Genomic DNA, 17,909 nt, shown 5'->3' on the forward strand with positions numbered 1-17,909 from the left:
ACAAACAAAAAAATGCAGCTTCCTGGAACTTACCTATTACCTACTGAAACTGAATTTGTGCTGGTGAGGCCCAGGCATCTGTATAATAAAACAATCCCCGGGTGATTTGTATGTATATTATTTTGGAATCAAGGGTGTGTCTCAAATTTTTCCTATTTTCAATCTACTTAGCTTTGTCTCAAAAGAAATGCAAGAGAAGAGAACCCAGTCTGCCTGTCACCTCTTCGCTCCCAGCTGTGTGCTGCCTTGGGCAAATTCCTTAACCTCTTAGAACTTCTGATTTCTCATTTGTAGGACAGGTGGGCTTACTTTGAAGGGCTATTGAAAAGACTCGAGAAACTGTTGTAAAGTGCCCAGTAGTGTGCTTGGCATATAATAGCTTCCTAATAAATGGTTGTTATTATTATTTTTCACTATCATTCATATTCTACTTTTACACGGTTACAATTCTTTTTTTTCCAGGTGACATGACTTTTCTCCTCTGTGTGTGTGTCTGTGTATGTTATAGCGCTTTATGTATACTCCCCCCAAACTGGAGACAACCTTGCTATTGGCTGAATTGTATCCTCTCCCCAAAATATGTTGAAGTCCTTACCCTCAGAACCTCAGAATGTGATCTTATTTGGAAATAGGGTTATTGCAGTCATGCTAGAGTAGAATGAGCCCCCAGTATGACTGGTGTCCTATAAGAAGAGGGAAATTTGGATGCAGATATGCACAGGGGAAAGATAGATGTGAAGACACGCTAGAGAATGTGGCCACACAGCCATGTGGCCACAGGAGCAGATACTGGAGTGATGCATCTACAAGTCAAGGAATGACAAGGATTATTGGCAATGACCAGAAGCTAGGAAAAGGCAACGAAGGATTCCCCCCACCCCCAACAGGTTTCAGAGGGATCACGGCCCTCCAGAGACCTTCATTTAGGATTCTGGATTCCAGAACTATGAGAAAATAAATTTCTATTGTTACAAGTCACCTAGTTTTTCATATTTGGCTACAGCAGCCCTTAGGAAAGTAATAAAAAGCCAAACATCCTTCACAGGTGAATGTAAAACAAACTGTGGTACATCCATACAAAGGACTACAACATGGGTGAATCTCAAAGACTGAGACAAACCAGTCACCAGAGGTTGCATCCTGTATGATTCCATTTATGTGACATTCTGTTAGAGGCAAGTCTATAGGATGGAGAACCAATCAGTGTTTGCCAGAGGTTGAGGTGGGGCCAGAGTTTGACTACAAAGAGGGGACATGAGGGAAATTTTTGGAGTCATGGAACTGCTCTGTGTCCTGATTGTAGCCGTGGTTACACAAATGTATCCATTGTTAACACTGATAGAACTGTAGGTCCAAAGAGAGTTAATTTTCTGGTGTGTTAATTTAGGTATTAAAAAAAATGAAAACACGAGCACATAGATATACCCAAACAAATTTCTTTTTAAAATGCTCGAAAAGAAATTTTCTTTCTGGGTTTCTGCCAGAAAGGCTGCTTTGTGGAGGCTCTGCCACACTAGCCCTTGTGTTCTGTGAGCCTGTTCTTCCATCTGTGAAAGGAGAGGACCCATCTAGAGCAGAGGGTTTCATAGTGTCCCCCTCCCCCACCCCCTACTCCCCCAAATTGCCTCCCTGGGCACTCCTTTTGTGGAAGTGGGAGTCGGGGTGGGTTTGGAGAGAAAGGGCATTCACACTCCACTGGGATCTGGCCCCACAGGTCTGCATCAACCAGAGTAGTTGTGCTTTTTGACTCATATATTGTTTATCTAGAGTAATTCTGGATTAGAATAGCTGCTCCCAAGCCGGAGCCAGATACCTGGGGATTGTGAACAATCCTGGATTCCAGGGCCTACTTCTGGAGCCCACTGATTCTTCCCCTTGCTAAGTCCCCTCACGGATCCTGGTGGAACCCAGGGTGCTGGCTCTAATAATCACTGATTATAAATAAGGCCTTGGGATGGGGGACAGGGGACCCTAGAATAGTGCTTCTTGTTTTCACAGGGATTAAACACAATGACACAATGGGAACGCTGAAAAGGCTTTAAATCTAGGCCTCCTCTGAGGCAGGGTCTGAAAGAACCTTAAACCATTTGTTTTTATAGACAGGATGACTCTTTGGAAGAGCGCTGTGTAGACAACGAAGGGCTGTGCACAGATGCAGGAAAGGGTGTTGTGGGGATGGATGTGCTGACCCCCAACCAGTAGGGCCAAAGAGTATCCTTAATTACAAAAGCAGCCCTTTCCTCTAAGCAGCAAACCATTCGCCTGCTAGGTCCCATGCCAAGGAATCTGATCCTCACAGCAACCCTGGGAGAGACAGGCTGCCACTGCTTTGACAGGTGAGGAAATGGACGCTCTGAGAGGCCCTGGTCACAATGGGAGGAGGTGACAGAGCTGAGTCCTGGCCAGCAGCACCAGCCTACAACACCAAGGCCCATGAGAGCAATGGAAGCCTTGTGTCAGGCGGGCTCTCCCTCTTAGCAAGTGCTCTGGAGAAGGGGATTCATGTTCCTTTTTCACAAAGGCTGGTGGAGGTTGCTGGGGGCACCTCAAGACCTTGAGAGCACTGGAAAAAAAAAACATTTTTAATCTTTATATAGTGGAATGGTTTCTTTGAAAACTCTTTTATATGTAAATCTAATCTAGAAAACCAGGGTTGGGTCCCGGTGGTTGAAGGTGGGGGCGGGGGGGCCTGAGGCTCCCCCAGGACTCCCAGAGAACCGCAAGAAGGCCAGTTATCCAGTAGGTTGACACTTACTGTAAGAAGGACACAGGGGTTACCACAATGTCTAAATCTCTGGTTTTGGATGGGGAAGAACCAGGCCGGAATGGGGCGGGTGGAGGAGAGGGGAGGGTCACGCGGGGTGGGGGTGGGGGGGCGGGAACTCACCCCTGGGTTAGTCAGCTCCGGCAGGTCCCAGGGTGCAGGTCCATCTGAGCTGGACCCCACCTTCCCCACCCTCCCCTCTGGCCAGGCCCCAGCAGCCATGCCCTGCCGCTCACCGGAAAAGAAACATTGTCACCATTTTACTTTTAATGAATGTTATTCTTTAAAGATAAGGCATACTAAGCTAAAAACACCCTCCTCCCTGCTCCCCCCTTTTGGCTTGCCCTTCTAAAATGTGGTTTCTAGTTTCTTTACCAACACAAGTTCAACGTTCAGTTCAATGTTGGTGTAGGATTGGCAGCAGATGTCAGGGGCTGGCCGGGAGGGCTCACATCGCCATCATCAAACGGACCTCTTTCTCGTAGATGTCTGGAATCATACCCACCGGGGAATCGACCATGTGAACGGTGTTCTTATTAAACAGCTTGAATTCATAATTGATAAGCTGTTCCCAAAAGCCGTTGTTGGGCCGGATGATGGGGCGGCACGACTTGGTCCACGTGTGGGCGTCCAGGAGCGACATGGAGCGGTACTTCATGAGGTAGGCAAGGCAGAGAGAGGCAGAGCGGCTCACCCCGGCAGCGCAGTGCAGTAGCGTTCGGCCTTGCTTCATTTCCACGCTGTGGATGTGATCTGCAATAGGGTCAAAAAAGTCACAGAGGCGCGAGGTGGGAACATCCGCCACCGGCACCTGTACGTACTGGATGTCTTCGAAGAAAGTGGTGTTCACCTCCACCGACGCATTGATGACTGTGGTGATGTGGTTGGTAGACAGCATGAGTTTGTTGTTGGCTGCCACGGCATTGCTGATGTAGAGACTGCTTGTTATCTGGGAGAGGCCATGGATAGAGGGCTGCTGGACAGCCTGCGCCGGAAGGGGACTCGGGGATGTTGCCATTCAAGGCGGCGGGACAGCAGTCTCTCCAAGCTGGTTCAGGGCACCGGGAGCGAGTTCAGGAAGCAGCAGCTCCGTGAAGTTTCTGGAGAGGGTCTGGGGCCAGTACGCCGGTCACTGGTCACCACCCCCTTTCCACCCCCGCCCCTCCCACCCCCAGCCGCCCTGCGCAGGCGTCACAATCCCCCAGTGCCCTTCCCACTGGTTTCCATGGCAATGGCAGGTTGCTACAGGGAGGACTTGGCCGCAGAGCTGGGTCTTCAGAGAAACCCCAGATCTCTCTTCTTTTTATCTTTCTGCATAGTCATTTATTTTCTGAGCCGCATTCTTATCTGTCTTGATGTTTTCAAACGTTCTGTTACCAGATATCTATTTTATGCTTCAATTATTGGACCACACTGAACACTGAATCTATGAATGTTTCTATTTTATTGGTGTTGAAGAACAGGGCTTACACTTTTTCTAAAAGTAACAGCATCATATTTTACATTGGGGCACAGCATTTGGCTCATGTGATATGCTAATCTCTATAAAACTGCAGCAAGATAGGGGTTTGGCTGGGCTTGGTGAGCTGGCCTGATATTTCTTTGTTGATTGTAGCCATAGAATTATGTTCCTGCTCACAGACACATCAGGACTGTTTATAAGGGAACATTGATGATATATAGCCCTTTATCTATCATGAAGTTGGCCTGTGGTGAACAGTTGTGACTAATTTAGCTGTGTCACTGTCCATTTGTGCATACAGCCCAAATGATTTATCACTTGATTGTATTTTATTACCTGAAACAACAACTCAAATTATCTTGTCTATTTTCTCCAAAAAGAATGCCCGTGTGCTTTGTAAACTACAAGTCATTTTGACCACCACCAATGGTCTCTTCCCAGTAATGTTAAAAATTCTGGAATGACTCGATGCTACATCATAACTGGGCCAAAAATGGATTTTTAAAATGCTCCCTGAGATTTGCATTTCCTCTCAGCTAAGATTTATGTAGAATTTGACTAAAGATTTGAAACAACTGTAATCTAAAACTAACAAATTCTTTCACAGAGCAGCTCAGAGACTCATTGCTCCCCCATCACTCCTTATCATTTTGGGTTGTGTGCAAAGGTGTGCCCCTTAAACTTTAAAAATATAGTAAACTTAAGGACTTCCCTGGCAGTCCAGTGGTTAACTCAGCACTTTCACTGCAGTGGCCCCAAGTTCAGTCCTTTGTTGGGGAACTAAGATCCCACAAGCTACATGGCATGGCCAGATATATACATATATATGTGTGTATATAAATACACACACACACACACACACATATATATACAGTAAAATTAACCAAAATAATTCTATACGCTATTCTCAAAGACAAGCATGGCTCATATTAGATTCATGTATTTATTTTTACAGCCAATGTTCTGTGATGCCCTTTCATCTGAGGGATGTTGGATGTCTTAAAACTCCACTGAAGAACTTCCCCTGGGTGAATGAGGAGATGATGTTTCTTCCTCCTGAGTTTGGAAATTGGTCACTTTCAGACTTCCACTTATCTCTACTTTTCCTTATTATCTAGGGGGAAACATGTACAAGGGACTTGCTGAAGAACACACTCTCTTCCTGCCACTGGGAAGAGACCCTGGGTGTCAAGAACTAGTTAACACTCAGATTTCTCAATTCAGTAGTCAAGGCCCTTTTCTTTCTGATCTAAGCCTGCCTTTCCAATCTCATTCATTCATTTACTCACCAAATTTTTATTAAGAATCTATTGTGTGCTAGGCATTTTCACTAATGTAAATCTTCAGTTCTGACCAAAGAAATCAAATGTTCTAGGTAATTGCAACATATACATTCCTGCTTCCTTATCTTTGCTCATGCCATTCCACTTGCTTGAGAAAACATTCTCGCTCCTACCTGCTTACTGAACCCTTTCCAAGCCTCAAGAATCAGCTTGATTAATTTAAAAAAAAAGCATCGGGACTTCCCTGGTGGCGCAGTGGTTAAGAATCCACCTGCCCATGCAGGGGACATGGGTTTGATCCTGGTCCAGGAAGATCCCACATGCTGTGGAACAGCTAAGCCCATGCGCCACAGCTACTGAGCCTGCACTCTAGAGCCCGCGTTCCACAACTACTGAAGCCCACACCGCCTATAGCCCATGCTCTGCAACAAGAGAAGTCACCGCAATGAGAAGCCCATGCACTGCTAGAGAAACTAGAGAAACTAGAGAAAGCCAGTGTGCAGCAACCAAGACCCAAAGCAGCCAAAAAAAACCCCAAAACAAACAAAAAACCCCCAAAACAATAAAAACATAAAAAAAATAAAAAACAAAAAAAAAGAAAAGCATCAGCTGAGCATGCATTCAGTGTCAGGTCAAGTTCTAGCATTGTGTAGATCCAGTACAACACACACAGGCCCAGATATCAAAGAGCTTATAGTTTAGTCAGAGAGATACATAATCATGAAAGAGTCCAGAAGAGAGGGTGTTTTATGTGTGTGTGTGCTTGGGGACTGGGGCAGTCAAGGGCGGGGGTGTGTGTGGGGGGGGGGCGGATTGGGAGAGGGATGTCATGAAAGGCTTCACAGAAAACATGACCTGGAACAAAGCTTTTTGTTCATTTGCTTGTTTTTATTATTTATTGTTTGTTTTGTCCAAGTTTTTGTTTTGAAAAATTTCAAACCTATGGCAAAGGTGAAGAAGAGAATAATGAGCCCCTGTTGACCCTTCACCTATAATTTCTCTATTGTTAACACTTCACCATCACATCTCCTTTTTCTCTCTATTTAGATATACAAACACATATTTGTCTATTCACTTATTTCTTTTTGCTGAGCCATTGCTAACTGCAGATATAGCAACACTTTAGCCATTTCAGCACATCCTAAGAACAAGGACACTCTCCTCCATAACCACAATACAATGACCACACTCAGGAAATTTAACATTGACCCAACATTATTACCTAATATATAACCCATATTCAAAATTCATCAGTCTTCCCAATAATGTTATTTGTAGCTGTTTTTTTCCCTTTGATCCAGGCTGGAATCAAGGATCACACATTGCATTTAGTTGTCACGCTTCTTGAGCATCTTTTAATTTGGAACCGTTTCTGAGCTTTTTGTTTTCCTTTGGGCTTTCCTGGCCACTGACATTTTTGAAGAGTTCAGGCCAGTTTTGCAGAACATCATCTTTCCATTTGGAAGTGTTTGATCGTTCCTTCAGGATTAGATTCAAGGGAACTGTTTTTGGCAAGAATAGTACCAGATTGTGTCATTCATTGGGGGCCTATGATGTCTGTCCCATTGAGGATGATAAATTTGACCACCTGGTTAAGGTGGCATTAGCTAGGTTTCTACATTGTAAAGGTAATTTTTCCTCTTTGTAATTAATAAAGAATATGTAGGGTGGTACTTTGAGTTTCTGGGAATATCTTTAGAATAAGAATTTGAAGGATGAATAGGAGTTTTCCAAGCAGACAAGAACGGGGGGGCATTCAACACAAGAAGGGAAGTATGTGCAAAGGCACAAGGGTGTAAAATGGTGTCGGGAGGGCAGAGAACAGCTCAGAATTACTGGAACAGATAGAGTGAGGCAGAAGTGATAGGTGGGATGGCTATAGGAGTGGCAACAGAGATCACAGAGGGCCTTGCAACAGGCACCTGGACGTCATCCTGTAGGCCATGGGGGCACACTGTAGTATTTCATGCAGAGAAATGGCATAACAGAATTAATTTTTAGGAAGCTCATTTATAGCTATGTGGGTGGATTTATGGAGCAGAAGGTGCAGTGGGGAGAAAGGCAACACTTGAGGGAGCGAGAGCTATTGCAATAGTCTAGGTGAGCAATGATACACCCATTGCAGACTCTTTTCTGCCATGGAAGCTGGATCAAATCTAAATATAGTTCACCCCCTCAAGTGTACACACGGGCCAGGCCACATAAGAGAATGGAATATCAAACTTCATGTGGGTCAGTGTCTGGAGAGTTTGGTGTTTTGGGGGGCAGATGGTGAAGGTAAGAGGCTGAGGATGTAGGTAATATGTTTACATTGAAGGGTGGTAGTGGTGAAAAAACCTAAGAGTGTGGGATAAGGACACAGGAGAGCTAGTAGCCAAAAGGAGTTGCATGTTATATTGTCCGATAGACAGATAGGATTGGTAGTCCCCAGCAGAAGGCTCTGATGCAGAGGTGGGAGTTGGCTTCCCTGAGTACCAAATGTTAATTCCATTTCCCTGTGGGGCTGAGTCAGTTACACCACTGTATACAGCTAGCAGCAAGCCAGCTTCCTAGGACTCGTTGCTGGGCTCAGTCTGGTCCTTAGTTTCTGGATGGTGAAGGGAGACAGATGGATGTGAGTGTGGAACTCTTTAAATAACACTTTCCAGTCCAGAATACAGATATTATGAGAAAATGATTGTGACTTATTTGTTAAGTGAAAAAAACTAGTTTATAAAAAAGTAGTACCTTTTTTTGTAAAGGTGCAATATATACATATGTATATTCATCATATATGTATGTGTGTGTGTATATATATACATATATCACACACATATATCACATGTATATTAAATACCTATTAGTGAATCCTGTTTGTGGAAATATTAGGTATCAAAAACTGCCCTAGGTATATGTGGAGCAAGAATTTCACAAATGTCAGATATTATTTGGTATTATATTTGAGTGGTGGGATTAAAGGGAATTATTCTTTTCTTTCTGTGCTTGTCTATATTCTAAAATAATTTGTGTTATTTTTATAATTAGAAAAAATGAGTCAAAATGTATTTACACATCATCAACAGATATATATATTTTTTTTGGTCTAAAATATTAGCAAAGGTGAAAAACTGATAATACTTCATGGTGACAGAATTCACAGAAATGAGCACTCTCCTACATCACCAGGGTCAGAGATGGGGGATAGCAACACTGGCGAAACCACTAGTGGTGAGGATGTAGAGCAAAGAAAACCCTCACAGTACCGGTGGCAGGGTAAGGTGTTACCACCAGTTTGGAGACTAATCCAATAAAACTGAAGATGCGCATAGCCTATGCCCCAGCAATTCCAGCCCAGGTAGAAACTCTTGCTCATCAACACAAGAAGATATTTACAAGAATATTTACTACGATGCTGTTTATAACAGTGAAACAATGGAGACAATATAAATGTCTATCAAGAAGAGATTGAAAATTTGACAGCACAGTCATATAATGAATACCATACAAACAGCTATGAAAACAAATGAACTACAGCTACCTGTATAAACCTGGATAAGCCTCAAAAATGTACTGCTGTACCAAAAGAGCAAGTTGTAGGAGAAAATGTGCAGCGTAAAGTTTAAAAACAGGTAAAATAGTACCATACATTGTTTACACTTGCATATACCTATAAATGCATATATATACACATATATATATATGCAAATGCATATATATATACACACATATATATATATGCATATATACGGATGTTAAAAACCCACATGCGACTGAGAAATATCAAACTGAGGATAGTGATTCCTCCAGGGAAAGAATTCGATCTGGGTGCGTGAGATAGGGTGTTTCAATAGGTCTTAATATTTTATTTACTTAAGAAAATAGATCTGAAGCAAACATGACAAAACGCTAAGGTCTGACAAACTGGATGTTGGGTACCCAGGTATATATTATCACATCCAGCAGACTTTAGGATTGCTTGAAGTATTTCGTAATAAAAATGAATGGGGAAAAATGCATGTGTGCTTTGGACTAGCAATTTCCCTGCTGGTAGTTTATTTATTCATTCTAAGGAAATCCTCACAAATGTGTGCAGAGATTTACCTACCAATATGTTTATTGTAAGTATTATTTACAATATAAAAAACTGGAGAAAACCTAATCTAGGAATAAGGGCTTGTGTAACTAGATTATGAAATCTTGGCAAGGTAAAATATAATGCAGCTCTTAAAATGACTACCTAGAAGAATATTTATTGTCATGGAGAAATTTCATATTATTTTGTTAACAGAAAATACTATAAAACAGTTTAATCTCAACAAAACTAAGTAATGTTTTTATTTATATATATATGGATTCACGAATAGAAAAAAGCAAAGAAGAATATATACAAAAATGTCCATAATCATTATCTCTGAACAGTGTTATTGCAGATGCTTCTTATTTTCGGGATATACCAAACATATATATAATATATATGTAATACTTTTATAATTTGAAATTTTATATCTTTTATTTTGTTTTTGTTTTTTTTTTTTTTTTTTTTTTTTTTTTTTGGCACATGGGCTTAGTTGCTCCACGGCATGTGGGATCTTCCTGGAGCTGGGATCGAACCCATGACCTCTGCATTGGCAGGCGGATTCTTAACCACTGCGCCACCTAGGAAGCCCTATATCTTTTAAATAGAGACTAATAAAAGAGTTTTGGTGAGAGAAAATATGGAATGGGACAAAAAAGTAGCAGCTGCATGATGAAAAAGAGACAAAATCGAGTGATTTAGAAGGTATAATTGACAAGATTTTCTCACAGATTAGGAAGGGAGGGGGAAAGGAGGAATGCCGTGATCACCTCTGACTTGGGCAGCTGAGCAGCCAAAGAGATGGTTCCCTGAAGTAGGAAATGCATGAGGAAGATCAGATTCCACCTGAAAGATGAATAAGGAGTCCAGTTTAGAAGAGGATGAGATTGATAGGCTCCAAGACGAACATTCACCATGTGGGGCTCCTATCCTGCATGCATTCCTTCCCGTCTACTCCTCAACAAGAGCCGTGATGTTCAGGTACCTGCCCCTCTCTACACAACCATATGCTTCAAGGGAAACTGCCCCCATTCCCAGTTTCTAGAGTGGCAAGGTGAGCCTGGAGTGGATTCCAATCATTCTAAGCCAGTCATGCAAATCCATTCCTCTTGTCAATGTCTGGTTTAGGGATGGACAACTTACCAAATTCTGGCGAATGATATGCTAGTGAAACCATGCACTTCAGTCTGGGACTTGAACCGACAGGCCAGGACTTGAACCCAGCCAAAACCCAGATTGGGACTTGAACCCATGGTCTTTTAATTAGAATCACTCACCTGTGTCTGAACCTACAGAGGCCCAGTTTCTTTATGTCTCAGCACAGAGGGAATTCAGCAAGGAGAAAAGTGATAGGCAAGAAGTAGATTTATTAATATAGGACACTTGCGAGGGATACAAGCAGGCAGGCAAGGGGACTCTGCCCTGAGAATTAAGCAGACTACATTTTTATAGTCAAAGGAAAGTGGGGGAGGGGGAGAAGACCACCTTCTTCCTCATTCTTTGAGTAGACATCAAGCTTATATCACCAGCTCCTCCTTTGCACTGGGCAGGAGAGTGTTTGACCCTGTAAAGTCAAACTAGGACTGTCATGGCACTTACTGAAATCAGCAGAAGGGTGGTAACATATACTAAAATATGTTAAATCATCTCAGGTTTCAGTACAATGAGGGTCTCCTACTTTGGAATGTCACCTTTCCCTTATATTCCTGTCCTTGGTTCTAAGAATCATTATCTTGCTGGACTTGACAAGCAGGATGCAGGCCTCATTTTTTCACTTAATGGTCTGGGGCATACCTCATGATTTTATTGATGGTTTTCTCGTTAAGCAAGCCTGCTTCATTCCATGATGTTCCGATACCTTTCTTGAGTGATCATTAACTTATACTGGTCTCCCAAAGTTCCCTAAGTTTCCCTCTCTATCTATAATCCCCTAGTGCAATTTCTAAAACTACCTGTGTAACTATCCTAGTCTATCCCTATCATTAGCAGAAGCCAACTAGAAAGGTTTCCTGGCTCCTAAGGAAGAGACAATAGTACTAGAGACAGTTTTTCTTTCTCAAGGTAAGTCATTTCTGGGTGTCATACCCAGATCTCGGCAGCCATCTTGCAGCCAGGTGGGGAAGCAGCCTGAGAGCAAAGCCAACAGCCTGAAGACCATTTTGAGTCAGAATTTTCTGTCACTCACAGCATTCATTTGAAGTAAAATAGATAGGGACTTTGCTGGTGGTCCAGTGGTTAAGAATCCACCTTCCAATGCAGGGGATGTGTGTTCAATCCCTCGCTGGGGAACTAAGAGCCCACATGCTACAACTAGAGAGCCCTCGTGCCACAACTACTGAGCCCATGCACTCTCAAGTGCATGTGCCACAACTAGGAAGAAGCCTGTGTGGCAAAATGAAGAGCCTGTGCGCTGCAACGAAAGATCCCACATGCTGCAACAAAGATCCTGCATGCTGCAACTAAGACTCGATGCAGTGAAATAAATAAATAAATAAATAAATATTAAAAAAATAAAGTAACATAGATAATCCTGTAGAGGTGTCCATGAGTAGAACAAAGGCTTTTGAGAGGAAAACTTGCCTGAGGTTTTCAGTAGCAGAGTCTGGATCCTACTGAAAACCTTAGGCAAATTATTTGGTTGATTTAAATGGTCTTGAAATTGTAAACACATTATAAAATATTATATGTATTATATTTATTTATATAAATCCAGGCTTATTTTATTTTAAATCTAATAATATAGAAGTTTATAGAGTAAAAAGTGGAATTCTCCCTTTCATTCACTCACCAAACCTATTCCTTTACTCAGAGGTAACTGCTGAGGATAATATTCTTAGCGAACACAAGTTCATGTGCCTGATGCACAGTGAAGCCAAATAACTAAACGTGGGAGTTTGGAACAGAGAAAGGTTTATTGCAGGGCCAAGCAAGGAGAATGGGTGCCTTGTGCTCAAAAACCTCAAACTTCCTGATGGTTTAGGGGTAGAAGTTTTTATAAGCAAACTTTAGGGGGAGGGCTGCAGGGTGTGCGACTTTCTTCTGATTGGTTGGGGTTGAGGTAACAGGGTGGTGTTCCAGGAGTCTTGTGCTCAGCCTGAAATTTCCATCCTCCACATGACTGGGGGCCTTAGTCCCTGCAGAAGAACTCAAAGATATTGTTATGCATATTCCTTGAGCAGGAACCAGGACCCTGCTTTAATTGCTGCACTATTGTTTCTTGACTGCTCCTCCTTTGTTTCTGCATTCCTTCCCTTCCCTGATTAGCAAATTTTTGAATCTGTCCTTTGGAACTCAGGGAAGGTCATGGAGGCTGAATGGAGCCTATTTTCTACAAACGACAAATGGAGTACCCAGAGGGACCCACTTGCTCAGTTTCAATATGAGTTTCCTTTCAGATCTTTTACTGGGCATTTACACACCACACACACACATACACACACACTGTTCAAGATGGTCTATGGTAAAACAAAGACCTTGCGTCACACCTGAAATTGCTCTGGTTATGCAAAGATTAAGGCAGTCATCTTCCAGAACAGATGAAATAATACATCAATAGGCTTGTGGGAATGTTGGGCAAGAAATACAGATATATGAATTGAGATGGTGTGTTCAGAGAAAACAAAAATACTTCAAGTCAGAAGTCTTGCCAGTAAACTTCAATTTTCAGGTATTGATTTCTGAGAAAGATGTTTCTCATGTGGGTAATTCAATGCAGCATGCTCCAGGATGAGTTGTTTTGGAGCATCCTCCAGGGTTCTTCAGGATAAGTTGTAGTAGCAGAGATTTCTTTGTTTAAGGATGAGTAATATAGTAATGCTGGGGAAATTAAGGAGTACCTTATTTAAATAATTACACTATATATATTAGTCCTCAAGTTTTTTCACTTGACAATATACCTTGGATATATTTTTGTTGTTGTTAACCTTATTCTTTTGTCAACTGAAAAAAAATGCACAACCTAAAAGTTGAAAATTATGTTTCATTCAGCAGATTTCTGAGGACTTCAAGCCTGAGAGACAGCTTCTCAGATAGTTCCAAAGAGGTGAGGGAGTGTTACTGAATCCAAGGTCGCTCAGCTCTCCACACAACAGGCCAATGAATCAGAGATGAGGTGTTGAGGCAAGGAATACAACTTTATTCAGAAAGCTGGCAGACCGAGAAGATGGCAGACTAGTGTCTCCAAAAAACCATCTTAGTGGGTTCTGGATGCCAGTTTGTTTTATAGAATCAGAGGGAGAGAGGTGGTGAGGAAGTAAAGTAAAAGGGCCATCAGTCTTGCCACACATCTCCGGGAATGACTAGCCTCAGGGAGCAGTTGCGTTAGTTTCTTTTCTGCAGCCATTCACTGGTGGGCAGGGTTCTCTGAGGCAAGCCATTATGTGTGATTATAATAACAAAAGCAACAAAAAGCAAAGGTTAAAGTCAAAGAAACAAATCCAACATGGAGTCTGATTTAGCTCTTCCCTGTTACAGGAGGAGTCAGGATATATAGGAGTTTTGTAACAAAAACCAGGTAGTTGGGATATCAAAAGATTACTGTTAAATAAAGAAAATCAGACATCTCATGTTAACTAATTTAGTGCTTTTCTATTCTATGTATGGGAAGATGCAAATGTCTGGACTCATTGAAATCATTCTTTTGATATGTACCTCAGCTATCTGGGGCCAGTACCCTGTGTTTTCCCATCCTGAGTCTCCTCGGGGTGTACCATTGAGGGGTGGATGCAGTGGCTGACTGCTCAATGGCGGGCATCCTGCCTCCATCCTGAGTTCCCTCAGGGCTCACCATGGGAAAGGGTGCTGGTGGCTGAAATGTGATGGCTTGATGGCTACAACATCCTTTGTTTACTGATATGACAGGCAACATTTTTCATTCACACTTTTTGAAGGCTGTGTGGTATTCCGTAGTATGGTTGCATCATATATTACTTAACCATTACCACCCTGATTGATGTTTGAGACGTGTAGAGGTTCATAATATTTCACCCCAAATATGCTATTTTGGCATATTGATTATTCTGAATTAAAGGTCCTTGAGAAAGAGCTGGTACAAGAACACTCTGACACTCTTTTGTCCCCCACAAAGCAGGAGATAAGTCTCTCATGTAAAAAATATCCTTTCTGTACCAGGAGGATAGAAAGCATCCTTGTCACCGGACATAGGGAATTTAAAACAAAGGGAAACAAACTTTGTTTTTTCTTTGCCATTTTATTATCCTTATTTACTAGTTAATATCCCTTGTACATTTTTTCTAGTCTTTTATTGACAATCTATAGGAACTCTTAAAATAATAGGGGTTTTAGTTTTTTGTCTGCTGTATATGTTAAGCATATTTTCTCCTAATCTTTTGTTCCTGTTTTTCAGTTTTGTTTTTAGGGGATTTTGCCATATCTAAACTTAATATTGTTATGTTGTTTAATCTGTGAATCTTTTCCTTTTTGAAACTTCTGGGTTTTTGTTTTCCTTGGGAAGACTTTCCAACACCAAGATTTAAACAAATGTTCTCTTTTATTTACTTCCAGTATTTCATAGTTTTGTTTTTTATATTTAGATTTTTTTTCCTTAAAAAAGCTTTTTATTATGGAAAATCTCAAAATACTGTGACGGTGTGATTGACAATAAGAAACATATATTTGGTCTTTATCCCTGTTTCTGGCAGTGAGCTCTTAAAATCCTTGGAATTTCCTAAATAACAAGAATGATAAAGATGTAATGGTGGCTTTTGTTATTCATATAAGCACACCTGAGTTTATGTTAATGCGTTGGCTTTGGGAAAGCCCCTAGGTAACCTAAGAAGGGGGGTTGGTTGCCAAGGGAACCAACCTCAAGATTAGAAGGTTGTAATTTTCAGCCTCCCACCATCACCTCTGGGGAGGGGAGAGGGGTTGGAGGTGGAACTAATCACTGATGGTCAATGATTTAATCAGCTATGCTTATGTAATGAAGCCTCCATAAAAATCCAAAAGGATGAGTTTCCAGGTTGGGAACACATGGAGATTTAGGGATAGTGGTGAGCTCAGAGAGGGCATGGAAACTCCTCATCCTTTCCCTACACCTTGCCCTATGCATCTCTTCCATCTGGTTGCTCCTGAGTTATATCCTTTTATAATAAACTCATAATAAAGTAATTATAAAATGCTTAAGTAATTATAAAATGCTTCTCTGATTTCTGTGAGCCGCTCTAGCAAATTAGTTGAACCCGGGGGGTGGTGGGAACCTCTGATTTATAGTCAGATGGCCAGAAACACAGGAGACAACCTGGACTTGTGATCCTTGAAATTCTCTCAGTAGCTCCCCCCACCAATCCCATTTGCTTACTCAGAGGTAACTGTTAAGATGTTTTCTTTTAGATCTTTGCTGGACACTTACACACACACAGAATTTTTTACCAAAATTGGAGATGTGAAATAAAATCCATATTTTATGGCAAGCCAAGAAAAATCTGAACATAAAAGAATTCTTCTCTGCCTTTTGGCCTCTTCTCTCCCTGCACTGTGCATTGCGTATCTGCATTATGCATTGACCAAACCTTCCCCATGGACAGGAATACCTGCTCAACCATAAACAGCAACATTCTCCTACCATCAACAAGACAACTCCTTAAAAGATAATATTCCTTCTTAATCTTGTAAAGGATCACATGACCCATCATGATTATGTAAACTGTCAATAATACATCATTTGATGTGCAGCCCTCTGTCTCAAAAAACTTATATAACTATGCCTTGACTTCTTTTCTTTTCTTATTATTATTTTGGCTGCATTGGGTCTTTGTTGCTGCACACAGGCTTCCCCTAGTTGTGATGAGCGGGGGCTACTCTTCGCTGCGTTGCTCAGGCTTCTCATTGCAGTGGCTTCTCTTGTTGTGGAGCACGGGCTCTAGGTGCACAGGCTTCAGTAGGTGTGGTATGTGGGTTCAGTAGTTGTGGCTCACGGACTCTAGAGCACAGGGTCAGTAGTTGTGGCACACAGGCTTAGCTGCTCCGCGGCATGTGGGATCTTCCCTGACCAGATATCGAACCCGTGTCCCCTGCATTGGCAGGCAGATTCCCAACCACTAAGCCACCAGGGAAGTCCCTGTGCCTTGACTTCTTTTTTTTTTTTTTTTTTGGCACACGGGCTTAGTTGCTCCGTGGCATGTGGGATCTTCCTGGAGCTGGGATCGAACCCGTGACCTCTGCATTGGCAGGCAGATTCTTAACCATTGCGCCACCTAGGAAGCCCAGCTTTTGTTTTGTTTTTGTTTTTTTTTGTTTTTTTTTGTGCCTTGACTTCTAATGGGCAGAACAGTTCTCAGAGCTTTCTGAGGTGCTCTTCCTGGGTTATAATCCTCAAATTTGGCTCGAATAAAATTTTCCATTTCTGTTTCAGATTGACTGATAAATTTTTCATTGACAGAGGGAATATTTAAGAAGATCTAAGGTGAAACATAGGCCATGAATTATTATCTTAAAGTGTATGTAATGTGTGTGTGTGTATCCATAAGCAATTTACATTTTATCTTGTGCATTTTTAGATGTTTTATATATTCATATATTAATTAATTTATTATTGTGATGAAAGTATACATAACAAAATTTACCATTTTAACCATTTTAAAATGTGCAATTCAGTGGCATTAAGTTTATTCACATTGTTGGCCAGCCATCATTACTATCAATCTTCAGGATTTTTTCATAATCCCAAACTGAAACTCTGTCCCCATTAAGCAATAACTTCACATTACACCCACCCTAGCCCCTGGTAGTTCTTCTGCTTTCTATCTTAATAAACTTGCTTATTCTAGATATCTCATATAAGCAGAATCCTACAACATTTGCCTTTTTGTGTCTTGCTTATTTCACTTAGCATAATGTCCTCAAGTTTCATCCACACTGTAGCATGTATTAGAATTTCATTCATGTTTAAGGCTGAATAATATTCCCTTGTATGTATATACCACTTTTTGTTATCCGTTCATCTGTTGATGGACATTTGGGTCATTCCCACCTTTTGGTTATTGTGAATAATGCTGCTATGAACATTGATGTGCAAGAATCTTATTGAGTCCCTGCTTCTAATTCTTTTGAGTATGTACCCAGAAGTGGGTCATATGGTAATTCTATGTTTCATTTTTGAGGAATCACCATACTAGTTTTGTGTATTTTAAACATTTATGTATATAAATTAATCTGGTGGGACTTTCTGTCTCTATACAATCATTCCTTTAGAGAACATATGTTTGTGTCCTCTTTTCTGTCCTTCTATAGTTTATACTTTTTTTTTTTTAGGCCATTCATAACTTGCCAATAGCTCCAACCTGGGATTTTCTTTAATTAATTAATTAATTAATTAATTTTATTGGC

At 41.4% G+C, this 17,909-nt stretch overlaps 1 protein-coding gene across 1 annotated transcript; it reads right to left on the reverse strand.

The window, feature by feature from the left end:
• Window positions 1–3,153: 3,153 nt before the first annotated feature.
• Window positions 3,154–3,782, reverse strand: DUSP21 (dual specificity phosphatase 21). Its single transcript, XM_057719090.1, has one exon. It carries the CDS (start codon window positions 3,780–3,782, stop codon window positions 3,213–3,215), a length of 570 nt encoding a protein of 189 aa, XP_057575073.1. The 3' UTR covers window positions 3,154–3,212.
• Between the last annotated feature and the right edge of the window lie 14,127 nt (window positions 3,783–17,909).

The sequence above is a fragment of the Hippopotamus amphibius genome, chromosome X (genome assembly GCF_030028045.1).
Source record: "Hippopotamus amphibius kiboko isolate mHipAmp2 chromosome X, mHipAmp2.hap2, whole genome shotgun sequence".
NCBI lineage: Eukaryota > Metazoa > Chordata > Mammalia > Artiodactyla > Hippopotamidae > Hippopotamus > Hippopotamus amphibius.